Genomic DNA, 15,795 nt, shown 5'->3' on the forward strand with positions numbered 1-15,795 from the left:
AAAAAAAAGGAGAATTTATCCAAAAATCGTCCTATTTTCGAAAACGATGCATCGAACGGCCGATAAGGTGCATCTCTTCTCACCACTGAATCGATGATGGGAGAAAAAACAGCAGCAGCAGCAGCAGCAAAAGGCGGTGCCGCCGAAAACCCTGCCGTCCATCTTAAATGGTCGCCTTGTCTCTTGCTGTTGCCATCTATCATTCCCACTTCTCTCTCTCTCTCTCTTTCTTCTTTGGGTAGCACGCCGAAGACTAGTCGGGTGGTGGGTACGTGCGAGCGATGGAGATGTCAATAGCGGCGCTTCACTTGCTCCTGCGGAGCGCCCCCGCCGCCGCCGTCGTCGTCGCTGGAATCCTCCTCGTCGCCCGCAGACGGCGGTCCAATAGTCCTCCAGGTGTCGGCTTTCGGCCGTTTCCCCACTTCTTTTTGGGTCATAATTTCCTTCGTGCTTGTGGATTTGTCTGATTCATGTGACCGATGGTGGTGGTGTCGCAGCTGTTCCTGGGTGGCCCTTGATTGGGAATTTGCTGCAGCTGAAGGAGAAGAAGCCTCACCTGACGTTCGCGAAATGGGCCGCGACGTATGGGCCGATTTATACCATCAGAACCGGCACTTCCACTGTGGTGGTTCTGAATTCCACTGAACTTGCCAAAGAGGTACCTTTATTTCTCTCTTTAATTACTATAAATAATGGGGTTATTTTATTTAAATTATTGTTTTTTAAATGATTAAAATTAATTTCCTTAATCATATGTATAAGTTAAATTTTTTATCAATTAATTAAATTATTTTTTGACATGATTTTTAGAACTTAAATAGTTCAAATTTTATTTTTGTGTATGGCCCATGTAGCCAGGTAAGACACAATCCATGTGGCTAAGCACGACCCAGTCTATATGGTCGAGTATGACCCGACCCATGTAGTCAGGCATGATCTAACCTATATGGTCAAATATGATCCAACCTATGTGGCTAGGCACAACCCAACCCGCAAGCCAAGCGTGTCTCAGTTCAGTAGTAAGACTTAGCCCAACTCGTGAGTGAGGCTCAGCCCAACCCGTTAAGCTAGGCTTGCCCAACTATGCAATTGGCGCTAGACACATCGACATCCCTCTATCCAGCTCGTTATACCTCAGCCTAACCTGTTATCTGGGATAGACATATGCAACACATGTGACCTGTCCAAGACTCAAGTGGGTCGGTTCGGTTTGGGCTAGCACTATGCGACATAGTCCAATTTCCTCTCCCTTTATTGGTTTAAGCTTGTTAGTTGATTGAATCAGATGGGTTTGATCGGTTCAAGGTAATTCCAGACCAACTTGATCAATTAAAGCCTATTTGACCTAATTAAAATTAATTAAATCTAAATTAGACCAATTTAGGGTGATTCTAGATCGGTTCTATAAGGATTTGAGATTGGTTCCGTTAGATCCTAGTTGAACTAAGTTTGGTTCAAGTCAATTGAGCTATTCTAATTAGGGTTCTGGTTGATTGAGGACAATTGAGAGATTGATGTCTCGTGTCTTTATGATTTGATGAACTTAAAAGTTTTATTTGAATTTGTCATTTGAAAATTATTATTAGTTTTCTCTTATTTTTTTAGATTAAATTGATGATTTTGATGTGATTGTTATCATGTAGTATATGTGACTATATTGAGTTGTCCACGTTGGAAATGCTATCTATGAAAGGAACTACGGGTCCATTATAGTGCAGTGCCACTGATGGACATAGTCTAGCAGGCTAGTACATCAAGCATAGTCCCTCATAATATTTTATCATACTACTTCTTGGATGCATACATAAATAAATGGATGAATGTAAATAAATGATCATGGGTGACTATGTATCTCTGCCGAGAGCAAGTAGGGCGATTACCTTTGAGGATTAGTAGACCGTCAGATATGATAGTTAGATGATTCCTCCATCTGCTATTGGGAGGAACGTGTCTCTACTTGGGTGAGTGAGAGATACCACTCCATTTGCTATTGGGAGTGCGATATAGATTTTCTTCATTCACTGTTGGGAAGAATCCATCCGGTAGAGTATGTATCTCCATTTGTTGTTAGGAGAGTGCACCATCGAGTATGATATATGTCTTTTGATATCTGATTGTTATGTATGTCATCAAGATGTGTTGCATGTGATTGATACTTGATTTTGTTTAATGTATAAGAATTATCATTATTTTTCTGATACATAAGTTTCATAATAAATTGATATGTTATTATTTCATATTAAATTATTGACATTTATATATGTTTTACGAATATTGAAAATTATTTTTATGATTTTTCAAAGGTTCCTACTAATATGTGTGGGTGCTGGTTTGTTTTCATCTTATATTTATTTTCAGAGTAACCTACTACTTTGCAATAGATCTAAGGTTTGGGTGGAGAAGACTTTTTCATCACTTGTGGCCCCCTACTAAGAAGATGTGATTCATTTTTTTTAATTAAAAATATATATAGTGTTGTAAAAATAAGGATTTGAATTCAAAGATAAAAAAAGACTCTTATAGAAATTATGAATAATGAAATGATGGTTTATTTTTTTTAATCTGGGATGTGACAACATATCTCAGGTTCATTCTAAATCGATGGTCTATTTGGTGGTATGTACCCAAGGCACCAGATGAAGGGCTCGATTTCTTTCTGTATTATATACTTATTAGATTTGTTATATTCCTTATGGGTGCTAAAGATTTGTGTTACTAAAAGCTGGAGAGCCATATAGGAAGTGGCATAATCTTGATGTCACCACAATAACAAGAACAAGATGACCAAAACTTTGCAGTGGGGACCTGGATATCAAGAGGAATATTAACAACTTATGTAGTTGAGCTGATAACCTACATCTACGTGGGCGGCTTGAGGAAGGAGAATTTGCGATAGTAGGATCAACAATTCTCAAGTTCTTTAGCTTTTTGGGATTCTCAAATCTCAAAACAAGGGTATCTGATGCTACAAGTGAGAAGAAACCGTAGGAATGATTTCTTTTTAAAAGTTATATGAGAAGTTTTCATGATGGAATTATGATGAATAACTTGAGAAGAATTCGAACCTTTGCTGCTATCGATTGTTGAAAAGCTCTTAGGACCTGCCCTTGGTTCTAATCCCAACCAGTTCATTTGAGTATTTCACTGCTATCCTACGCCATAAGTGAGAAGAAACCTTTGAAGTGATTTCCTTCTAAAAGTTACACAAGAAGTCTTCATGACGAAATTATAGTGAATAACTTGAGACTATGATGAATAAAAGCCTGGAACATCATATAAATGGTTGATTTTGTAGGTTACGTGCATCAGTAATCTATTAGTGTCATCTTATACACGGCTCCAAATGTGGTGACTGATGGAGACTTGCTGATGCTTGTAGTTTCACTTGAGTATGCAACATAATGTTCTAATTGCATTTGCATAAATAAAAGACTTTGGTTTTGATGTGTGGACATTATTGTGTTCAAATGCTGGTGCTGTTCTTGTGATGTTGTAATTAAGAACAGACAAATAGTGACATTAGTAGAGAGAGAAGTATAATGATGCAATAGTAGGATCTTAGTTGCCCCAACCTGAAAGGTCAAGTATTGGAATCTCTTTTGCCCTATTCCTATATGATTTTGTTAATTAATAATATCCTTTGTGATTTCTTACAACTGAAATGAGACATGACAATGAATCACTTTTTCCAGGCAATGGTGACCAAATTCTCATCCATTTCAACTCGAAAGCTCTCAAAGGCATTGATGTTGCTCACTTCCAATAAATCAATGGTTGCTATGAGTGACTATGGGGATTTCCACCGGATGGTGAAGCGCTATGTGTTGACAAGTCTCTTAGGAGCTAATGCTCAGGTGCGCAGGCCAACAGTCTCTTGATTCACTGCTCTTATAATATGCCTTATGCACTTTAGCTGAAACGCACACTAATTCTCTATGCTATTGGATATCAGAAGCACAATCGCGGTTACAGGGACACAATGATTTGTAACGTCTTAAATATTCTGCATTCAGAAATTAAAAGTGATCCTTCTCGAGCAATAGAATTCAGAACACCATTTCAGGCTGAGATTTTCCGATTATCCTTGAAACAAGTAAGTATAATGCTTCATACTCCTTATTTCGATGAAATTTTTTTGTTATTAAGGTAGTTCCTTTTTGTATACCATCTTGACATATCAAGCCAGTCTAAACTTGAAATTGCTGGATGTTTAGATGGTCTAATATCACCATAGTACAAGGATACAAGGAAAAGGTTCTTAACACGCAAGTCAATAAATAGTACATTAATTGGATCTATTATTTCTCTGTGTGTGTGTTGGTAAATTTGTGTCAGGGCTTGCATTATTCTATGCTGACAATCAGAACCAAATCATTTACGGAGTATTTTGCAGGCCTTGGGCCAGGATGTGGAATCCATTTTTGTAGAGGAACTTGGGAAGGAGATGACAAAGAAGGAAATCTTCAATATACTAGTTGTAGATCCAATGATGGGTGCTATTGCGGTAGATTGGAGGGATTTCTTCCCATACCTCAGCTGGATCCCAAATAGAAGCTTCGAGACGAAGATCCAAGGAATGGTGACTCGTAAGATGGCGGTGACGAGGGCCCTGATTATGGAACAAAAGAAACGTAGAGAACGAGGAGAGGTCCTTCTCCATCAATTCATTTTTGTTTTGTTCAGTCTTCTGCAATTGCTTTATATATCAGATGATCTGAATTCTTGCTAATTTGTAGGAGATAAACTGTTATTTGGACTTTCTGCTGTCTGAGAACACGCTAACGGAGGAGCAGTTGACAACATTAGTCTGGGAAGCAATAATTGAGGCGTCCGATACAACTGTGGTCACAACAGAGTGGGCTATGTTTGAGCTTGCTAAGAATCCAGAGTGCCAGGTTTCTATATAAACCACATCTTTATCTTCTCTTTTCTTCTCTCTCTCTCTCTCTCTCTCTCTTGCTTTTATTAGCATCGAATTGAAAGTCCATTGGCTCTTCAGGATCGACTTTATCATGAAATTCTACAAGTATGTGGGTCTGAAAAAGTCACAGAGGAGCATTTGCCACAGTTGCCGTATTTGAATGCTGTGTTCCATGAGGCTCTCAGACGACATTCTCCGGTCCCTATTATACCCCTCCGGTATGCCACTGAAGATACCCAGCTTGGAGGCTTCAACATTCAGGCAGGCTCTGAGGTGAGCATTTGGCTGACACTAGATTATGAATTTTCTTTATTTGGTCTTTCAACAACAACAATAAGCATAATGTCCCCAGTTATTTGGGTCGGCTTCTTGGACTTCTGTCACTGTTGAGGCTTGTAAAGAATAATATCTTAGTTAGATTAAAATCATTTGACTATTGAAAGTTTCCGATAAAATCATAACCTTCTCTCTATTTCTTCTGTACCACTAGTATTGATTATCTCGTATCGTCTCACTACAGCATTTATTTGGTCTTCACTGAGCTTAAACCATTACAGATAGCGGTCAATCTTTATGCCTGCAACATGGACAAAATGCAATGGGAGGAACCCGAAGAATGGAAGCCTGAGAGATTCCTACGCGACAAGTTCGAGCAGACGGACATGCACAAGACAATGGCTTTCGGCGCAGGAAAGCGGGCATGTGCAGGAACACTGCAAGCGATGCTGATTTCTTGCGTGGCCATCGCGAGGTTCGTGCAAGAGTTCCAGTGGAGACTGAAGGAAGGAGAAGAAGCCAATGTTGCCACCGTTCAGCTCACAACTCACAAGCTCCAGCCTATGCAAGCACACATAACACCAAGAGAAGCAGATTCTGCAAGGCCTCAATCATCCTAGACTCAGATGAAGTTATATGGACTGAGAAGCAAGTTCATCAGCATACTAGTAGACGTGTTATATATTCTCTAAGATGTGTGTTTGGCATCAACTTTGAGCTTCCGACAACACTGCATCAATAAATTAAACGCTCAATGCCGTGCTGTAGTCCTCCACTGACACTCTTAGCATTAGATGCCTCGTTCTTGTTGAGCTCCTCGTACTAAATTGAGTTAGCTTACCTGTGCATGATTTGGGTGTCACTGCTGCCTTTCTTGCCTGTCTTGCATCCATTGTACACAATGATCCAACAAACTTCTCTAAGAGAGTCTCTACAGGCTCGCATTTTGTGGCCCACGAGCTATTGTCCTGTCCGAGATACTCGGGGTAGTCTCCAACTCTCGAAAGATTTCTCTAGGAAGTCCGAGATACTCGGGGTAGTCTCCAACTCTCGAAAGATTTCTCTAGGAGAAAACTACGAACTCAAGACCTGTTTAATAATTAGAGTAATTTACCTAAAAAATTCATATTAATTAGCTTTTACTTAGCAAAAAATTATTAAGATGTTCTTATTTATCTTTTTATTCTAATAAAAAATTTAAAATTTCACGTGAGTTGCTCCTCCTCCTCACATACCTCGTTGAAAAATAGACAAAAAAAAATAGAGATGGAGGAGCAACGAAGAAGGAGTCGTGAAAGATAGCATCAATAGACGAAGAAAATAAATCGAGAAAAATAATGAAAGGTTTTTTGAGCTAATTAGTGAAGGGCACTATTTGTTTAAAGCTAATTAGTGAAAGTTTTTTTTGAGCAAATTGTTATAACAACAATAGAAAGTTTCTAAAGAGCATTTCATATGACAATAAAAAAAAGGATAAAATTATGTTGACTTTTAGTTGAAATGAGTCACAAAAGTATATGAAATCCACTAAAACCTATCAACTTCCATGATTGAACATGTTCCACGTGGAAGCTCCCATTCGGACCAACTCACTCCCTTTATTTTAGGCAAAAAGCATGCACATAGCTGATGAGATGCATACACGTGGACATAAACATGTTACTAATTTCCCTTATCAATCTTGTCACGTTTTAGAAAGAGTTATTTCGAATTTATTTTTCGTGAGACTAAATTCTACCCTATCCTTTTACAAGTTATAGTATCATGATTTTTAGCAAAATAGCATCCATGTAACATCAAAATAGAGTAATTTTGATATCTCTCCCTTTCAATCTTGAATTGATATAAACACATCTGATAAGGGATCATTTGGTCGGTCAATCATTAGTGCGGCCCGTAAGTTCATGAGAAATTATCCGTTTTAAGTGATGGGTGTACTCACACGATTTTATCCTTTCGGAATATGTGAACTCTAAAAGACGCATCTAAGAGTAAGAAATATCCAACGGACTTATGAACCCTTGGTTCTCATACTTCTCAACTAATATTGAACTAAATAACCTTATCGACCCCTAAAAATTTACTTCCATAATCGTAAGTATATCAAATGAATTTTAACTGTCCCTATAAATTTATGTTTAACACCTAAAGGCTTCCGTATATGTATCAATGTAGTTAATTTATGTTAGCTAATTTACTTTTAGTTGAAACCATAATCTCAGTAATAGTTATTAAAAAAATTATTATACTAAACATTATGTATTTTTTAATTTAAATAAATTATTATTGATCATGAACATGAATATATATTATATAACTATATTAAAGGGATAATATATGCTAAATAATATATCCATATATACCTCGAAAAAGAAAATATAAAAAATGATTATTTCTGCCCATTATACCTCGTGGCAAAGAAGAGGGTACAAATACAAGCCCAAGTCCGTGGGTCCCATCAGCGTCCGAACTCCCGACTCCCGTTTCGCCGAGGAGGGTCAGATTTTGGGTCTGTGTTGGGCGTTCCGATCGTTTTAGTCGAAGTCAAATAAAACTAAAATTCCCGATCTGTCCTCGCTGCTTCTGTGGGCTTCTCGTCCTTCCGTCGCTCCTTTTCCCCGCAGTGAGGGCGTCTGGTTCTCTCTCTCTCGCAATGGCGAAGGCGAACCGTGAGGTCGTCGCAGCTCTTCTCCTCTCCTGCCTCTTGTACCTCGTGCTGCCCTCCGCCCGCGCCTTCTACCTCCCCGGCGTAGCTCCTCGCGACTTCCAGAAGGTGATCACTTCATGATCTGGCGAGGGTTTAGGATCTTTTGTGTGACATCTCGAGATCAGGGCTGATACTGTGTGTTTCTTCTTCCTTTCCTTGGATCTGCGCATCGCTTCTTCGATCCCCTTAAAATTTAATCTGGGGAGGGGGTTTTTATAGCTTGATTTGGCGAATCTGGTCTTAGGAACTTAACTGATCCAAAGGTTGGCCAGGGGATCTCCCTGCGTTTGGTACTTCTTTGGTCGCGAGGGTTAATAATGATGAGTAGTTGTTAGAAAAACGTGTGATACGTTCAATGGTTCACCTTTGGAGACGTCGCCTGTTAGTCCATTGAGGTAGCAGAAAAAGTGTGATGCATCGAATATCTTGCCACTTTCTTGCGCCAACTTCCAATCAACTTACGCCTCTTTTATTTGCATATTTTGTTAGATTTTGTTCTTCAGAGTTCTCTGTTCATGATCTGCCAAAAAAACTTATGTTTCCTATTTGACAAAATGTTGTCAACCGTGATTTTCCTTTTTCGCCTTTTTGCCAGGATGATGAACTGCAAGTCAAAGTGAACAAACTCTCATCCACAAAAACGCAACTTCCTTATGATTATTATTTCTTGGATTACTGTAAGCCTCCCAAGATAATGAACAGCGCTGAGAATTTGGGGGAGGTCCTTCGTGGTGATCGCATTGAAAATTCTGTTTATGCAGTAAGTACCTGCTCTCTTTTCTGTTGGATAGACAACAAATACTTTGTAAAATGCCTATTTGAACTTTCATGTATTCTCAGAGCTTTGCTCCCGACAACAATAGAATATTAAATAGAAATAAGCTAAGGTTTCTACTTGTCTAACCTTCTTTTTTCTTTTTTCCATTTGGTATGCATGATATCTGCAGTTTAAAATGAGAAGGGATGAAAGTTGCAAAGTAGCCTGTCTAATAAAACTTAGCTCTGAAGCTGCTAAGAACTTCAAGGAAAAAATTGATGATGAATATCGAGTGAACATGTAAGTTATTGGTCTGTTTTTGCTCTACTTGTAAAGTGGTAATCCATCATAGTCCTAAAACCACTTTGTATATAGCTTTTGCTATCTGGTAAATATTATGCTTACTGTAATCTCCAGCTTCTTTGCATGGTTTTTGATACACATAATCATGCTTCTCTGATAACATATCATCCCCACGTTTGTTTTTCACTTTATAGGATCCTGGACAATCTTCCTGTCGCAGTTCCTAGGCTAAGAAGAGATGGCAGTCAAGATACAAGCTATGAACAAGGTTTTCATGTTGGATATAAAGTAAGTCACTTGTCACATTAGGTTGTGAACACCTAGCAGCTTGTTTAGTTAGTTGACATGCAGTGTTTGTGATCAGAGCAAGGATGGTAAATATTACCTTAGTAACCACCTCAGTTTCAAAGTCATGTACCATAAAGATCCAGAATCAGATGGTGCTCGTATTGTTGGTTTTGAGGTGATTCCAAGCAGGTACTGATATTTCATGCAGCTCTGCAGTCAAATTAGTTCTCCTTTTTAAGCAATGTCAAGCAATTATGCTAACTTTGGTAGTAGTTGTTGTGGAACATGATCTTGCTGTAGAGTTAAACGTACCGCAGAAAGCAGTCGTCAGTATGGCTAAATTATTTGTCATTTTCCAAGTAATAATAAGTGACAACTACACAGCAGCAGCTCTGCCAAACTATGTTGTTACAATATTAGATATAAAACAAAACAAAAAACCATCCAAACAAGTGATGTTCTAGCAGTGTATTGTTAAATAGGATAGCCAAAAGATTTATCTCTGAGGTTCTGATCTTTGCAACATTATGTTGCTGTCTCAATTATTTTCAGCCCTTCAGCATTAACCATCTTATGGGTGTCTTCCAATTGCCTGCATTGCTTTAAAATTTTTGCTGCAGCGTAACCATTATTTTGTTTATTGAGTATCAGTAGCTTGTTTGGCCTGCAATTTGAAATTCTTTTCTATAGAGCATAACTAATAGCATAAAAGCATAAAATGAAAAGTTCTGATGCTGAAGTATATATTTTTATGATGTATTGGTTGGATTTGGCTATTTATGTTGATGGGTTCTACTTTGTTTTGGCATACCACAGTTCAAATATGAACTATTTCTTTCTTTTAAAGATTGCTATAGTTATTTGAATTTGAATTTTATTGGATTTCATAATAAATATTTTGATAAGCCTTCCTTTGGTGCTTTTATTCGGAGATTTTCTTATGTCAGATGCTGCTACAAACGTGGCTGTGCCTATACATCTGTTTGGAAGAAATAGGAAAACCTGTTGCACATTCCCCGTTATGTATCTGTAGTCTTGAGTCTCTACCTATATTTTAGTGTGTGTGACGTATCCCTCCAAAGGTAATGATATTTGTATGTGCCCCTCTAAGATTAAGTTAAGCACATAAAATTTAAAAAATTGCAGATGTGCCATTGTAGTTGGTCTCTTTGACATTCAACTAAGTGATGTTGAAACTCCAATTAACCCCTTTAAAAAAGTTTCCTATACATTCCTCTTAAATTAATATTTTTTTGTATTTGTCCTTCTATATTTAATTTTATAAGACGAGGAATCAAATAAGTAAAAATGACAAGTCGTTAATCTTTATTTGATGGATGCTAATGGGAATAACTTATGGAGGATTAGAATATTAAAAGGATATATATGCAACATCTAAATATTCATAGGGATATATATGCTATACCAAAATCTGGAGGGGCAAATTTGCTATTTTCAAAAGTTTGAAGGGACAGATATGGAAAGCCCACCAAAGTTGTGTTGGCTGATGATAATGATGTCATCAATGGTATAGTGAAAGTTGTGTGTCACATATCAAAGGTGATGTTTGTATGTGAGTGGAATAGCACAAGTTAATATCTAAGGTGGATGTCCTTTACTAAAATAGCATACAAGACAACAAATATGCATTTTTTGTATATAGTAGTCCTATTATAAAGTTACAAAAGGCATTAGTGGTTCACTATGGCCTAGGATGATGGATCATATTTCAGCAGTAGAAAAGTTCGATTATGGTGTTCACTTATGAAAGAATTCTATTTGTTCATTTATATATTGGCCAATTGTTGTTCTAATTTTTTTTCTTCTATTTCTATGTCCATATCATGATCTATATGTCCATTTTATATTGTACATGTATCTCTTTCGCACTGTTATTAGGATCCATATCCATTATAATTAACACAAGGCATTTTGTGAAAATTTTGGGTGAAGTTTGTGAAATCCTATGTTGCATTGATGTTCTCAACATCATTTATGTATTGAATAAGAAACCATCAAATTAGCTCATCCAAGCTGGTTATCTATGCTTTCCGTGGTCTTACACATTCTGTTCATCTATCTTTTCAGAATTAATTGATTCATAATAATTTACTATTTAATTTGCTCTTCCAAACAGTGTGAAGCATGAGTCTGGTAACTGGGATGATAAAAACCCCAAAGTTACTACATGCAACTCAGACACTAAAATAACTCCTGGTAGCAATGCACTCCAAGAAGTGGCTGCTGACACATATGTTGTATTCTCATATGATGTTACCTTTCAGGTGTGTACCTTCTTTTTCTGCACCTTCCTTTTCAAGTGTGTTCCTTACATCTGAGTTTGTCTGTTGCAGCCCAGCAATATCAAATGGGCCTCACGTTGGGACACTTACCTTCTCATGAATGATGATCAAATCCACTGGTTTTCTATTATCAACTCTTTAATGATAGTTCTGTTTCTGTCTGGCATGGTGGCCATGATTATGTTGAGGACCCTTTACAGAGATATAGCTAATTACAACCAGTTAGAGACTCAGGACGAAGCCCAGGAAGAAACAGGATGGAAGTTAGTCCATGGTGATGTCTTCAGACCGCCAGTGAACTCCGGGCTTCTTTGTGTTTATGTTGGAACCGGGGTTCAGTTCTTTGGAATGACTTTGGTCACTATGATTTTCGCATTACTAGGTTTTCTTTCCCCCTCCAACCGTGGGGGTTTGATGACTGCTATGGTTCTCCTGTGGGTATTCATGGGTCTCTTTGCCGGGTATTCTTCAGCCCGCCTTTATAAAATGTTCAAGGGTTCAGAATGGAAGAGGATCACCTTGAAAACTGCTTTTATGTTTCCTGGTATTGTCTTTGCCATTTTCTTTGTGCTGAATGCTCTTATCTGGGGGGAGAAATCATCCGGTGCAGTTCCCTTTGGGACAATGTTTGCCTTGGTGTTGCTATGGTTCGGCATATCTGTGCCCCTAGTATTTGTTGGCAGCTACATAGGCTACAAGAGGCCAGCTCTCGAGGATCCGGTGAAGACAAACAAGATCCCCAGGCAGATACCTGAGCAGGCTTGGTATATGCAACCAGCATTTTCTATACTAATCGGTGGGATACTCCCGTTTGGTGCTGTTTTTATTGAGCTCTTCTTCATCCTGACCTCAATATGGCTGAACCAGTTCTACTACATCTTCGGCTTCCTTTTCATAGTCTTCATCATCCTCATCGTGACCTGTGCTGAGATTACGATTGTGCTGTGCTACTTCCAGCTATGCAGTGAAGACTATCACTGGTGGTGGAGGGCATACTTGACTGCAGGTTCGTCTGCATTCTACCTCTTTGCATATTCAGCGTTCTATTTCTTCACAAAGTTGGAAATTACCAAAGTGGTTTCTGGAATCCTCTACTTTGGGTACATGTTGATCGGATCTTATGCGTTCTTCGTGTTGACCGGCACAATTGGCTTTTATGCCTGTTTCTGGTTTGTCCACAAGATATATTCATCGGTAAAAATAGACTGATCAGGTCCCATTAATAAATTGGGAAGTCTCGAGATTTGGAGGGATGAGTTGGGCTTGAGATGACGAAAAGCTTTATCGCAACAACTGCAGATCAGAGAACTTTGTAGCTTAGTAGTTTATAAAGGCAAATATAGCATCATGTATTCTTGTTTCTGTTTGATTTTGAACTGTTCTGTTATCTTTATCCGCCTGAATGTAACTTTTACTGAGTATTGGATTAAACGCTTTTAAATCAAGCATCTTCTAGATAAGTTGTACGAAGTTAGGGAAGGATACAGACATCCTTGGTTTTAGCTGTTCATCCTGTACCTTTGTCACTTACATTTTCTTGCTGGTTTTTGGTTGAAGAATATCTTCCTTGGATGTGCAAGGGCTTGCGTGATCAGGCACCTACCAAACTAACTTAAAACCATCCAATAAATATCTCATATGACGAAGATGAGGTAGTATCCTATCCCTACTTAGTCATCACAAATTCGTCCTCTAACGGGACACCTAATTGATCGAGGAAAGAAGTCTGGTCCATGTTATATCATCCTTAAATGAAGAGATATATATATACATCCAAATCGAATAAAGGTAATAGATTCGTAATTGCAATTGATTATTTTTCTTCCATGCGAATCTATATTACCCCATCTTAGAGTCAATTAGACTGTGATGGATTGTGTTAGCGGTCCCTAATCACTACTGCATAAGCCTGCATCCGCTAACCTGTACTACGCTTCCCGGTCTGCTGGTCCTCGGAGCGATGACCATCTCTTATCGTGCTCCCAAGGCTGACGCCTGATTAAATATATAGCAAGAGTCCATCGAATCGCCTCTCTGTGTCCGTTAGCCATTCCCAGTACTCAAATCGCCCGACGACGACGACGACGAAGGCGGCGGCCGCGGAGATCCACCTCCTTCTCTGCTTGCCTATCTCCGACGACGCAAGATTTTGAAGGTGGTGCTCTCCCTCATGTGCTTCGGAGCCTCAGAGGTTTCGCCCCTTGTTTCCTCTTCTCTTTTCTCCTGCCTTCCTTGAGGTTGATCCGTATATGTTGCCGATTCTCCCGTTAAATAGTTGTTACATAGTGCTCGGGTTTTGGGGCCCTGATTGGAAGGATGGACAACATTTTTTAGGATCAGGGATTTCTCAAAGTTAATCTGAGTCCATGCGGCTGATGGAATGAATGCATATAATTTCTTCTCCGTCTTTTAATTCTTGGTTTTAGTTAATTTCTTAATTAAAATTTATATATCCGACTTTCTACCCTCGCAACAATTGTGGGTTGAAGGCAAACCAACCGACCCTATAGGAGGAGAGAAGGATTGCTATGTAGGATTAATACCGCTCCATACCTAATACCTATCATAAAAGTACGCGCATGGGAATTCATGCGAGTGATTTTGCCGCAAATACTGATTTCCTCTACTTCAGAATGAGGTTTCTCAAGTTCAACCTATAATTTTTTTTATACACCTAAAATATTTATGTAGTGGTGATATATTTACTTAAAAATCTAAAATGTTATCTTTTAAATTTTATCCGATTGATCATAATTTGAAGCTACTCAGAATTTGATTATTAATAATCAGATCCTAAAATTATTTATATATACATATAGCCTTGTAAGTGATATCTATGACGGAAGAGACTCATCTAATCGGAAGTCATTTTGAAGGAGTATGTTTGACGGAAGTGGGTTTGATCGACTCATGACATAGATCAATGATCAATTAAGACACTCACAAAATAGGATATGATTTTGATTAGCGGATGTCTAATTCTTACCAAGAAAGAAATGCAGATCCCTACGTTGAACATGAAATTGAATGCTGGGCAGGGGCACTGTTGGGATGTAATTACAAATTACCTCATGTATGTAGTTATCTAGGATTATCTTTGTATTTTAGAAAATAGTATTGGGATCTTTACACTTATCAAAGTAAAATAATTAACCTAAATTCTTTTCACATTATCAATTTCGACATGAATGAAAGGGTAAAAAAGATGTGAATGAAAACGGTAAAAAAATAATTTCATAGACGGTAGACCATCGACAATGTAAGATGCGCGCAAGGCCAATGACATGTGAGGCCGACGCCCGGAGCTCCTTTAGAATACCACCCTTGTGCGCAAGCCTCGCATCGTCTTCTTCCCATACCTCATCACACATCGCAATAAACAAAGGCTCCAACTTGGCGTGCCTCCCGTCGATTCTATCACCAACCCCACTAGTAAAATTTGCACCACAAGGTAGAGCGTAGCCACCATCTCCGCCTCCACCTCCCTCATCACCAACAATGGGGTCCAGGTCAGCAATAGTAAGCGTGAGGCGAGTGCCAGTGGTGGTGAAATTATACCATTCCCTTATGCGATGGGACTCTAAGAGGAAGTCTTGCGACAGAGTGCAAGAGGCGCCTCCCGCTACCACATCCATCTCCAATGCATGCAACATGATTGACAAGATCAAGAACCGCTCCATGCACCTTCTCACCGTAAGTCTCGTTCCCCTTTCCCCTCACACGTCGTCGGCCTCTCATGCCACCGGCGTTGTCGGCAGTACGCATCATTGACGTCGTTGGTGGTCTACCGTTTGCATGGGAGGAAAGTAAAATTTTTTATTTTTTATTATTTTTTTCATGCACGATGAAATTAAGAGGATAATTAAGGTTAAATATTTTATTTTTATAAATATAAGTTTTTTAATACTATTTATTAAAAAGATTGAGATATAAATTCTAAGTAATTATAGGGGGTAAATCTATAATTATTCCGACGACACACGGATCTCCTTTGGAATACCACCCTTGTGTGTCGGCTTCGTATCATTTTCTTCACGTACCTCGTCTCACATCGCAATAAGCAAAGACCCCAATTTGACGTGCCTCCTATCGATTCTATCACCAACCCCCACCAGTAAAATCCACATCGCAAGGCAAAGCGTAGCCACATCCCCCGCCTCCACCTCTGTCACCGCCAACAATGGGGTCCAAGTCAACGATAGTAAGCGTGAGGCAAGTGTCGAAGGTGATAGAATTCTAC

At 38.8% G+C, this 15,795-nt stretch overlaps 2 protein-coding genes across 2 annotated transcripts; both read left to right on the forward strand.

Moving 5' to 3' along the window:
- The first annotated feature begins 84 nt into the window (after positions 1-84).
- Positions 85-6,045, forward strand: LOC135639969 (ent-kaurene oxidase 2-like). The gene is made up of 8 exons (XM_065154015.1): positions 85-396; positions 498-658; positions 3,693-3,854; positions 3,953-4,093; positions 4,394-4,648; positions 4,737-4,895; positions 5,000-5,194; positions 5,479-6,045. Exons 1-8 carry the CDS (start codon positions 282-284, stop codon positions 5,815-5,817), a joined length of 1,527 nt encoding a protein of 508 aa, XP_065010087.1. The 5' UTR covers positions 85-281; the 3' UTR covers positions 5,818-6,045.
- A 1,732-nt stretch (positions 6,046-7,777) lies between these two features.
- Positions 7,778-13,057, forward strand: LOC135641061 (transmembrane 9 superfamily member 7-like). The gene is made up of 7 exons (XM_065156069.1): positions 7,778-7,970; positions 8,500-8,664; positions 8,852-8,961; positions 9,159-9,252; positions 9,329-9,441; positions 11,390-11,537; positions 11,607-13,057. Exons 1-7 carry the CDS (start codon positions 7,851-7,853, stop codon positions 12,762-12,764), a joined length of 1,908 nt encoding a protein of 635 aa, XP_065012141.1. The 5' UTR covers positions 7,778-7,850; the 3' UTR covers positions 12,765-13,057.
- Positions 13,058-15,795: the final 2,738 nt, after the last annotated feature.

This window comes from Musa acuminata, chromosome BXJ3-6, assembly GCF_036884655.1.
Source record: "Musa acuminata AAA Group cultivar baxijiao chromosome BXJ3-6, Cavendish_Baxijiao_AAA, whole genome shotgun sequence".
Classification (NCBI taxonomy): domain Eukaryota; kingdom Viridiplantae; phylum Streptophyta; class Magnoliopsida; order Zingiberales; family Musaceae; genus Musa; species Musa acuminata.